At 36.9% G+C, this 11,816-nt stretch overlaps 1 protein-coding gene across 1 annotated transcript in view; it reads right to left on the bottom strand.

The window, feature by feature from the left end:
- Positions 1 to 3,043: 3,043 nt before the first annotated feature.
- The window catches only part of LOC146157439 (uncharacterized), a 33,653-nt gene continuing 24,880 nt past the window's right edge, over positions 3,044 to 11,816 (bottom strand). Inside the window, exons 14-15 of the mRNA XM_083388211.1 lie at positions 11,217 to 11,305; positions 3,044 to 3,089 (exon numbers count right to left, since the gene is read on the bottom strand). Coding sequence (XP_083244337.1) covers positions 3,044 to 3,089; positions 11,217 to 11,305 — 135 coding nt within the window. The remainder of the gene's footprint in view (positions 3,090 to 11,216; positions 11,306 to 11,816) is intronic.

The following is an 11,816-nucleotide window of genomic DNA, read 5'->3' as shown; positions in this document are numbered from 1 at the left end:
GTCATTACTGTGCGTTTACACTGTGTATTTTGCGTTGCAATACATCTACAGTCTTCCTTGGGACAGAACAACAAACAACACGCCAAGTACTTATTTACTCTGTAACTTTTATTCTCATTCCATTCGGGCTAAATTCGCCACACGGTGGCATACGAGAACAGATAACTTCTGTTTTGGGTCTTGACGGAGGTTTCATTTTTGGTGACGTCATCGTCTCACCGTCATCACGTGACGTCAGGGGGCAAAGGATTCCAAAATTCGACGCGAAATGTAAAATAGTATTTATAGCGCAAACTTTGGCAGTACCTAGACGAGGGAATAGAAAATAAGTGGAACAGGGTTAAGCACAAAAAAACGCGTTTTGTCACATAATATAAAAAAACAAAACACTAAACAAATGACTGTATTTTATAAAAGTAAAAGCTACATGGCAGTTGAAAATAAATTATAAAAACAGGTCTTATTAAATACATAACAATATTTTTTGGGAATGTGTAACGGTGTGGTATTTACAAAATTAAAGCAAATTTAAAATAGTTCAAATTAGATATTTTTTCTTCTGCGTTTTTGAAAAACTAGAGCAATTTATAAAAGTTAAGATATAGCATACTGCATTTTAATGCAATGTATTTCAAAGGCATATGAAGATTCATTTGTTGGCAGCATTTTTTAAATAAAGTTACATATCAATTAAAAGTGTAAATCATTTTGCAATTAACAAGTATTATAAAAACACGCCAGGGTTCGTTCTTTGGCGATACCTTTAAACGACTAAAGCAGTTTAAAAACATAGAACTATATTACAAGTAATGATTTTCACAAAAAAACATGTCAAGAGTTAAGTTTTTGCATTGGAACAAACTGGAAGGTTTCATAATTAAGGTTAAACGTTTACAGTTTAAAATGAAAAACAAATTTTGAAAAGCATAACATAGAAACAAAACAAATCAAATACTTACTTTGAAATTTGAAAACTGTCGTTTCAATATTACAAACCATTGCATAGTCTTTAGAATAAACAACAAAATCAACAACAAGATTTTTTGTAATGAAGCAGCGACTCAGTATTTACAAACGCATGAAAAAAACACAGAAAAAAATCACCTAAAAACGACGAAAATGGCCATTGCAAAAATTTTTAGGTGTTCAATTGGTGGCCCAAAATGTGAAATTGTGTTTAAATTAGTCAAAAACGTGTGTTAAACCTGAAATTAAAGCAAGGTTAAAAATAAATCGCTGATAAACCCAAACAAAACAAAAAATGCTCAGAAAAAAGTTGACGAAATCACAGGCAAAATAAATAGCTCTTGAAGAGCTAATTCGGGAAAATGTGGTGATCAAGTTGATTAGAAATGTCTACGGTTAATGGTTTGGATATGACGTAAGCCCAATTTAAAAAAATAACAAATGACAATAAACACAATATGTACATTGTACACACATTGGCGAAAGGCAAACTGAAAAAAATGTTTACAGCGCTAAATTTACAGTTTCATACAATATAACCTTAGACCAATGGAATTAATTCCGGTATTGAAGTTGGCATTTTCAGACACCACATACTTAAGTTTGTTTTGTAAAATCAAGGCAGAATTTACCAATTTCAGGAGTTGAATATCTTTAATCGTTTGCCTTCTATATTCGCTTAAATATTATAGTGTTTTACCCTGTCATAAGACTTGACACAGTAAGAACAAAACAAACGCAAAACACGCGGAAAAAGTTGCGTATAAGAAATGCGAACAGCAACACTTGCCATACCAGTACGGCTAAGGGTGTCATTTCAGTTGAGCCGTGGTCCGTAAATGAACATGAATGCATGGCCGGAAATAAGCCCGACCGAGTTGTACATACAAGTTCGAGCAATTGAAATGCATCCGGGCATACGAAGAGATCTGTGGGTAAAGCTTTGACGGAAAGAATTACATAAACGCCAGTTTGCTTAAGCTGTCAGGGTTTGTTTTTGTGAATTTAAAACACGTAATCAATGAACGACGCACACACAAATGTGTGTTTAACAACTGTGATCTAACCCTTCTGAAGCTTTTTTTTGAACAACGATTACGGCTTACGTATCATTAGTACACCGAAAGCCATCGCAGACTCACCGAATCTGTCGATCGACAGAAAAATTCAGTGTACTAGAAAAAACGTACTTAGATATTATCGCAAAATTAGCATGTACCCAGAAACTGTTACGTCTTGTCGTTTGGCCAGGGCAAACCCGGACCGAATTTTGTTTCAAAAGCACAAAAAACGCCGTGTTTTAATGGCTGCATTGTCGGGGACACACAGTTGTCTCTTGTAAGTTACGATATGCATTTTGTAATGTCCATATGCACAAAAATCATATTTCGGTATTCAACCTGTCACACAACAACATGCTGATGGTAGAAATACACTAAAGCAATAAAAGTCAGAGTTCAGTTCGCAGAACGAGTCAAACAAGTTGCAGTGTGGCTTTTGCAGTAGACCGTGGATGAGATTCCAATAACGCGGACATCACTAAAACGCAAGACATGTGTCAAAAACAAATTACTTTTAAACCTTACATCAACATTCGTATATTGTAATTATAGGATCGGCCAATTTGATTAACGAGAACAGAACACTTAAAAAAATTACCGTAAGTATTCGGAAAGACCAACCAAAAACAGTCGGACCCCTAAAACTAGTTCATGGACCCCAGTTTAAAAAACCCTGCACCCCTGCAAAACCCCTGGGTTGCTTCGGAAATTCTTCTATATGAATTAGGCATACACGGCTTCAATATAAAATCCATTATTTAACTAAAAATAATATTGAAAAATCCTCAATTGCCTTGGCGCTTAACAAGTTTGAATTACGATTATATTAGATTGATCGATATACTTTTATAAGTGCCACGCGTGTTTTAATTTTTTCCGGGTAAATGGAGTTTGACGACCATCGACTAAAACAGGCGGTTGTGAATTTTGATAAATAAAAAAAGTAACAGTAAACAAAAAAGCGACGAAAATGCACCCTTTTTCTGTCTTCGAGTTGCCATACTTACTGGGCGAAGTCATTCCACAATTTTTACAGTGATGTAAGACAGATCCAACATGTACCTAAAAAAATAATTGCAAGCTTTTTTTATATTAAAATATAAGACAAGAAATATAACAAATTAGTTGAAATCGTAAAGCTTTAGGACAGGGGTGGGCAACCTTTTTAACACAAGGGACAGTTAGCAAATGTAATGCTAACAGGAGGGCCGCACATGAAATAAACACTAATTCATATTTTCAGCTTTTACTAGAAAAACTAATGAGCTACTAGGCTGCAACTACGGCAGTTTTGTCAGTGCTGTCTACTTGTGGATTCGAAAATAACTTCTTGCAATTCCAATGAAGCTTTTCTCGTACGGATCTCAGTACAATTTAATTAACAGCCTTAATTCAAAACCAGTGTTAAACATAGCATCTCAGTCAATATGCGCGGCAAAAGTCTGTTACACCTCGAACGTACCAGACAAGTGTAATTGTTGCAAAACAATTCAAGGTGAAGGGCCGCACGTTGCCCACCCCTGCTTTAGGACAACTTATCATCAGTATGTCAAACTAAATGAATGCAACAAAAAATGAGATGAAAGCTACCCCTCATTTTTTCATTTTTTTATCGCTATACCTGATGGTACACGCGGATATTAAGACACATTTCTATCAAATATAATTTGACTTTGGCAAATTCTTTGTAAAGTTTACACACACATATTATACATTTTAATTTGTCGTTTAATACAAGTAGGAGCTAGGATAAATACTAAAACCTAGTATAACATATCTACATTCCTGGAAATTGGGATTATAGTGTTAGTATTTCGGTCAGGCGTCATTAGCTACTGGAATGCATAAGACAGCTGTGAATATGTGGGTGTAGTTGCCTTTTCAGTGGAAAGCCTTTTATATTTATAGAACCAGGGGCACATTTATCGCTTTCCAGCGACTCTGTTCTCCACGCCTTGCGATTTCCTGATCCTTTAATCCAGAAAAGGGTGAAGTTCAAGAATGAGGCGTTTCGCAGCTTTATCACATTACCAAGCAGTAGCTCGGGTAAATATAGAATCGTCGGAAAAAATTCACGCTTTAGAATTTAAACTTGAAATTAGGATTTTGAGAAATTCGCACTGAGCGGTAGTTTGACGAAAACCTAGTCATTACGACGCTGATTTATTACTTTTAAAAAGGTTACCTTCATTTTGTATTGGTTATGGCGCATTTTAACGCCAAATACTTAAAAAAAAAATATGCTTAAAAAAAAGCATATTTAAAATATTCAATGGTAAAATTGTTCTTTCAGCAAATTTTATTGAAGTACCAACGTTTCGACCACCTATTAGGGCAATTTTAATCAAGGAAATATAATTGCAACTATAGGAGAAAAATATATTATCAACCAGACAAACAATAAATGAATAAAAAACAACATTGACCAAGCTGTAAACCACGTGGCGCGAAAAAAACAGATAAGCATCCCATAATAGCCAGACAATCCGAAAAATCGAGGCTACAGCTTTCTAAAGCCCACTACTACACAGAAAATCATACGCAGGTGCAAGAAAAGTGCCTTTAAAAATTCTTTGAAATATTGATTTGATTTATTTTTTTTTCGGTAGAGATTTAGCATCCTGGTATGTGAAGGTCTGCAGCAAGCGAAAAGTTGGATAAAAACGCGGACAGTCTAACACAGGGTTTCTTGACCAGGGGTTAGACAACTGTTCCAAGGGGGTGTGGGGATACTGAATCAGATAAAGAAAATGAATTACTGTAAAGTATTTATTTGTTCAATTAAGTGTGAACCTAACTCACATTTTGGTATTGTGTTATCAGTTAATTGTATAGAAATTATATTACAATGGTTTTGTTATTTAAGCAATTCTAGAAGGAGGTACGAGAAAAGGTTGGTGATTTGAAAGGGGTGCGAGAACTGGTTAGTGAATTAAAAGGGGTGCAGCAAAAAAAAAAAGGTTAAGAACCACTGGTCTAACACATGACCAAAGGATCAAAATGTTCGATATTTTTGAATGTGTTCCAGATGTGTCACGTCCGCAGGAAAAACGCCTTGCAATATTACGGGCCATATCGTCTTTGCGCATGAACTTCAAACAGGAAAAGTGAATCACAGTTATCCTTTGGTGAGATGAAATGCGAGCAACTGTACGTCCCATGTCGAAAGTACTGGCAGGTCGCGTGCGAAAATCAGCCTTTTCCATTTCCAGCCAAATATAGCTTTCTGCCAACTGTATTGAGCTGTGTGGTTGAACGCACAACATAGAACGTATATCCAACCCTCTGACCTATAGGCAATTCACAGCTGCCGACTGCACTGTGACCTTCGCCTCGAAATGGCCTATTGGGGACTTGCAACGATCTGTTAACATTGCGGAGTGGGTCTTGCAGCAAAATGATAAGCGCTCTGCCAAAGTAGGGTAATCCTAGGAAGGGATAAAACAATCGTTAGAAAACCGATCTAGATGCCAGCCATAGGTCAATTCTGGGGCGGATGGTGGAAGAAATATAAGATTGTGGGAGAAAATATTTGGAAAAACATATGATGCAGAGCTGTACGGTTGCCAGACACTTTTTTGAAAAAAAAAATGCATTCAACTAGTTTTCAAATAGAATTGAAGGATTTTAAAAGAATAGAATTTGAAAACAAAACAGTATAAATGGCATGGTCAACACAATGACAAAACGTTTAAACGGGGCTTTCCAACACAAAACCCGAAGCTGCAAATAAAATCAAACCAAAGACTATTAAGTAAAATAAAGTTTTTTTAAAGAAGTTTCAATATGCAAATCAACTCAAAGACATTCTTAGAATTTTAGGAAAAAATGTCACAATTTACAAAAGACTGAAATGACGTGGTTTTACAGTTTAACTTCCCGGGGTAAAAAGTCATCGCGATCCCATTTTAACCAGCGATTCTAAAGGCCAAAAAATCCACTTTGATAATACAAAATATGAGTCACACACGCTGTAACTGAATGTGCGACAGAAAGGTTATAAAGCTGGGAAAAAATAATTTGCAGATGCGAAACACTAGGAACACTTTTTGAAACGGTTTTATACTGGGGGAATATCAAGTTAATTACATTTAAACGGGATCTACCTGTTAAATAAGCAGTCTGAAACAACAACTGTTATGACAGGGAATGAGACATCCTGTTACGGCAAGACTAGCCGTTGGCTGGCGAGCGTCCTTGGATAAATGCAGACAGACACTCGGTATTACCAATATTTATTTTTGACAGCCGACTAGCCGCATTTGTCTAATTCTTAACCTGGAAACTAGGGTACACCGTCATTCGACGAATTTAGGAAACTTAGACAAGATAAAACACGTTAAGAAAAGTTGTGGGGAAACTTGTCAACATTGCAAAACTAATTGTCGTTGAACAGTGTCCCCTGATTTACATATTCGGTATCAGCGGCATTCTAATCCAGCATGAAGGTTGGCTTAAACTTATCGAAAAAGCAATTAACGTGAAAACACAATGAACCTAAGTGTACATGTCTAGTTATGCTAATTGTAACTACACCATGGGGAATTCAATTTGAGCTCTGACAAGTGGCAACCTACTATATGCAGATGTGGGTAGATTACATGAGAAACACGAAATCGCACATTTCCATCGAATTATGTCATTGTAATATACTTTAATAAAACGGTGGTGTATTATACTTTAATAAAACGGTGATTTTTGTGATGTGACAATTGCGAAAAGAGCACATGCCGCTGCAATTGAACTAAGGTAAAGTTGCTGATGGAAAAACAAAGTTAAGTGCGGAAGTTCCCAAGCAGTCTGAGAGCAATTTTAGCAAAGTTGGGATCAATTAATCAGCCGCAAAACGGGATATTGCAACATTGAATAACTTTGCAATCACAAGAGAGCTTTTTTCCCACACACAACCGCAGATTTTTGTAACAAATAACAAACCCGTGCATAAATTGCCTCTTTTCAAGCTGACCCGTATTTTAGCTGTAGATGTTAGGGAAAATGTTTTTGGATAAATACAGCTGTTCTGTCTTGTCGTACCAGCATTAAACCCGAAGATTAGGCAACAAAAACTCTGGCGTGTGGGCCGAGAAAACTTTGACACTTTATTCATTTCGAGCATAACGAAAACATTTATGATAACATTGATGGAGAATGGAATCCATTCTTTTTTTTCTTTTTTTCCTTTGTTTATCGTGCACTGTACTAGTCGCATTCAGTGTTATTTACCCTGATGAAGACGACCTGTATAGGACGTCGAAACGTCGGAATAAAAATTACATTAGCCAGAAGAGCTCTACAAATTTGATATTATGCCTGGCAGCAATAGCTTATATATGGATCATGGTAGCGTTGTAAATACTTTTAATTGTAAATTTAAAATGTTATTTGGGCAGTTTGGTGCCATAAAACAGTTTTAATAGTCTAGGTAACGCAATCATTTTTGCCTTGATCGATCGTATGCTTTATTTTGAAGGGACAAAAAAAACTCTTGCAATTTCTTTCAAACAAATGTAGAGCTGAATTAAACAACGTCTTGTTTTTTGGATTCTTTCAATAAAAAAACAGCTCGCAGGTATCAGCGATAGAAGTGAAGTCACTAATGACGTATGCAAACATCCACTTATCCCAGTGACGTCTCGAACACCATGTTTACAGATACCGGGGAACTCCATGCATTTACTGTTTTCTTCGCCAATTTAGAAAGTTTACATGACAAACATTAAAATTCCCACTATCCGAGTCGCTTTGTATCAACCAGAGTCTTCTGCTAGTCATTTAATTGTAAACTATAATGGTAACGCAAGTTTTGGGCGACATGAGTTCAGTCGGGTTTTGGAAGAACTTGGATACGATTTTGGAGACTTGCGCAATTTACGTTTCTGCCCCTTTAGACGTTAGCCGCTTTGTAATGTTTTGCTATTTTTATTGTTTATTTACGGTTTTCCTATATATTAATACAGTTGTAAGACGTTTCGTGTAGCGCTTGGCATCCGACAGGCTGTTAAGTAGGGATCCTGAAATTTTGGTGTAACACGTAAACTGACCAAACTATTTGTTTTCTCAAGAGACAAGTTTTGCGAACGAAAACAATGTCCTCGCAAACGACAACCTAAATAAACAGAACTGCCGAGTTTTCTGGGACGGTAACGAGAGTTTTCGTAAAAACAACACGAGCGACCTGGCTTGAAGGCTTAACTGCCACCATGAAAGAAAATAAACTTCAGCAGCAATTGAAAGAAGCAAGCTTGGCACTAAACTAAAAATGAGTTTTTTTTCTGAGAGGAAATGCACGAGTCAAATTTTATGAAAACAGAAGACCACCCAAACAAGTTAAATGAATAGCCTTAAGTGGTAAAGTTTGTACTTGCTGTCTCGCAAATTTAGCGACCCTAAAAGACACTTTTCGCGTCCAGTTAAAAATCTCAGAACGAGACAGTTGTCAACATGGCGCTCGTCAAACAACAACGTAGACATCTTGCGGTTTTTAATTGGTTGTATCGTATTTCCTAAAAAACGAAAATGGGCTTGGGCGACACACAGCCGTCCGTCAGCGGGGCGCTAGAATTCCCGAAATCAAGGTGTTGTAGCGCATTGCTTGCGTCGTAAAGAGCAAAAACACCTTTTCTCATAGAGTTGCGGCCAGGCTGGCAGGACCTTGTTAGCATTTTGGTGACAAACATTTTGGGCTAAACATCTTCGTTTTTTGCCTAGTCTCTAAAGTCTAATGCTGTGTTCGCCTAACGAATGTATAGACTGTGCCAGAATTTATTTTTTTCAACAATTTCTTCGGTTTTCTGGCTGATTCTGCGGTCGACATATAGTCGCCAAGTCGCCAGCATTCTGCCATAGGTTGCGGCTATACTAAAAGCATGCCGCTACTTTTATTAGCTGTGAAGCCACTAATAAACGGCAAGGAGTCAGAAGGCAATTAAGCCTTTTCAGATGGAAAGCCCAAAGTTGTTAGGTGCGTCTTGGAAAGGGTCTTATAGTTGGGGCAAAAGGCCATTCTCTTCAGTGCGAGATTTCGGCGACGCACAGATTTGGCGGTCGGACGGGTTCCAAGACCGCATGCATATTTCATTACAGCCAAATTCAATGTCGGGTTTGGGCGCACTGCAATGCGCTATTGCAACGACGAGCGTCCAAATCGATTTGCGGAATTCAAACGAACGAGATTTCTATTTTTTGTTATACATTATGAAACGGTGCAACCGCAAAAATAGCGTTCTCAGAATAAGGGAACAGAGACAATCGATTTGACACTGTTTAAGAATATTTTTTTCCAATATACCACACAATATATATACAAATGTATAAATAAGTATATAAGTTTACGTCGTACAAATATTGAGTTACATATTCTTTCTATTGTTTTGAAAGTCATTTTTTTAAACATTTGGAAAAAAGCTAACGATTCAAATTCCTGTCGTGAATTTTATAAAATCCCACAACAGCAGAAATCACATAGAGAAAAAAAAGAACAAAATCGATGAACTGATAAACATTTTTAAACAACTATAGATTTTCAAAATTTAAATTAAAATCGTAATCAAGTAAGACATTTCTAGCTGCCTTCTAAAAAAATTGCTCGTTTTAAATTGATTACCAAGAAGCCAACAATTCCAATTTTTATTGTTTTTTTTGTGACCGCAAAATTAACGCAACAAAGGCATAATGAGACACAATCGGTATTGATTCTGTTCTGCCTATCGTAAATATTTAGTAATTCGTTTTTGTACAGACAAAATCTCAAAAAAACGATGGCGTTCTAGACAGCGAATCACTAATTTTTATTTATTTCAAACTCGGCAACTTGCTGTCAGTCAATAACAACCAGGTGACTTGGGAATTAAGATAAACTGGCCTAATTAATACAAGCCCCCCAGAGGCATGCAATCGATATAGCCGGCTAAGCATAACAAAAGTGACTTAATTCGTGGTGTGTAACACAACCAGTCAAATACCCTGCAAAATCCTGGCAATGGAAATTAACTTCAGAGAATTTAATTTCGTCTAAAGGCCACTTGACCCTGTAACCTGAACTATATATAGGAGATTCGGTAATGCATAGAAGCACGTTTTACCATACTTGACCGACCCATTAAAGGATAAACATATATAGAAGGTTACCCGTCGTTCGTAAATAGCGCTGCCGAAGCGAAATTGAATGCGCGTAGTTGCCATTTAAATCGAAATATCAGATTGCAAAACTGGGCAAGGCTATGGCGAAAGTGATACGATCTAACTGGCCTGTTTTACCGGTAGGTTCAATACATTGGGTCCTATTTTTTTGGATACTTTTGTCAATTCGACTAGTTCAAGTGTTTCTTAAACGGAGCGAAAGTCAAACATGGGCCACTTAAAAAAAATACAAAAAACAAACGCTAGACCAGTACTTGTCAACCGTTTTCGGAACAGTACACACTTTTACGTTTACTGAAAAACTTGTACACTCCAGAGTTCGCAATAGGCTTATGTTATAGCGGTATGTGGTACATCCCATCAATGTGGTACACCCTTTAACAATTCTGGTACACCCTGGGGTGTACAATACACGCGGTTAAAAAGCACTGGACTAGACTGCACATGGTCCGCCTTATGATGCGGCCCTGAGTCTAAAACGGCCAGATTGAGGGAGTAAAATCTAAAGCTGATGATTTGCGGCCAATTTGTCCGGAGGGGAGAAGAATCGTGCGGTTCAGAGTCTAACTTTGGAAAGTCCGATTGTAGGCCGATTCTGGTCAATTACGGCTTATCGCAATGCACATCAAACTATACATTACCCGATGATTTGATTAAGGATCGTTTAGACAAAAAATCAACCCTTTAATTAATCAAGTAAAAAAAGGTTCATACAAACAGTGGAAGCTCAACAGAATAAACTTTAGTTCAAGTGTTATTTCGCGTATGATACTCTTTCGTCAACGTGAAAGCACATAAACAATGCTATTCATAACTAAATCCGATACAGTAGATTAGTGCAAACAGTCGTAAGCTGTTCATATCAACAATTTAGATCAAGAAAACCAAGAAAACAATAGATCGTAATTATAATCGCTGCGGATTTACCTCATTCCCTAATTAACACACTTTTAGTGTTATGGGAAATCGCATTATAAGTGCATGCTCGCCAATCAAGTGAATGTTTTTTTCAAGTTTAAACGTAAATGACACAACTGTAAATCTCCTGACCTGTTGTATTTCTCCAGGAAGGCTTGTGCTTGCTCACGAGTGTTGAATGTGGCCGAAATCGACTTCTGAGTTTCGTCGAACGTCACATCCTGCAAAAACATTTAGAGGTAAACACTGATGTGGTCTGATATAATATCGGTCGGCAACCTTTTCAGCTAAAGGAGACACAAAACCCGAACATTTTTGGTTGTATTTCAATGAGAACCGTAGTGCATTTTTTAACAATTGTTTAGGTTGGCAAAAATAGTATTTTTTTTAAATAGGACGTTAAAAATGCCAACATACATAGTAAGCGCAAAAAACTTTGATTATGGAGTGTCATGGTACGAAAATGGCCTTTAGGATGCAAAAAGATTTCTTCAAATCGGTTGAGAGCCACGAAAAGACAAATAGGATTGGGGCGAAGCACAAAAAAATGTTATTCGACCATAGTTTTAAATTAAAGAAATACAGTTTAAAAATGGTCATGGTCGCTTGCAGTTTTATTCAAGTCATGATAAGAAAAGATATAGCTTAGATTTATAAACAAGATGGCATCATCAAGAGCCATATGGCGTAATTAAACAGTCATAGGTTCCCGACTCGTGTGCTATAACATAA

This window comes from Ascidiella aspersa, chromosome 4 (assembly GCF_963924565.1).
Source record: "Ascidiella aspersa chromosome 4, kaAscAspe10.2, whole genome shotgun sequence".
NCBI classification, from domain to species: Eukaryota; Metazoa; Chordata; class Ascidiacea; order Phlebobranchia; family Ascidiidae; genus Ascidiella; species Ascidiella aspersa.
This window is presented reverse-complemented; position numbering and strand designations above follow the sequence as displayed.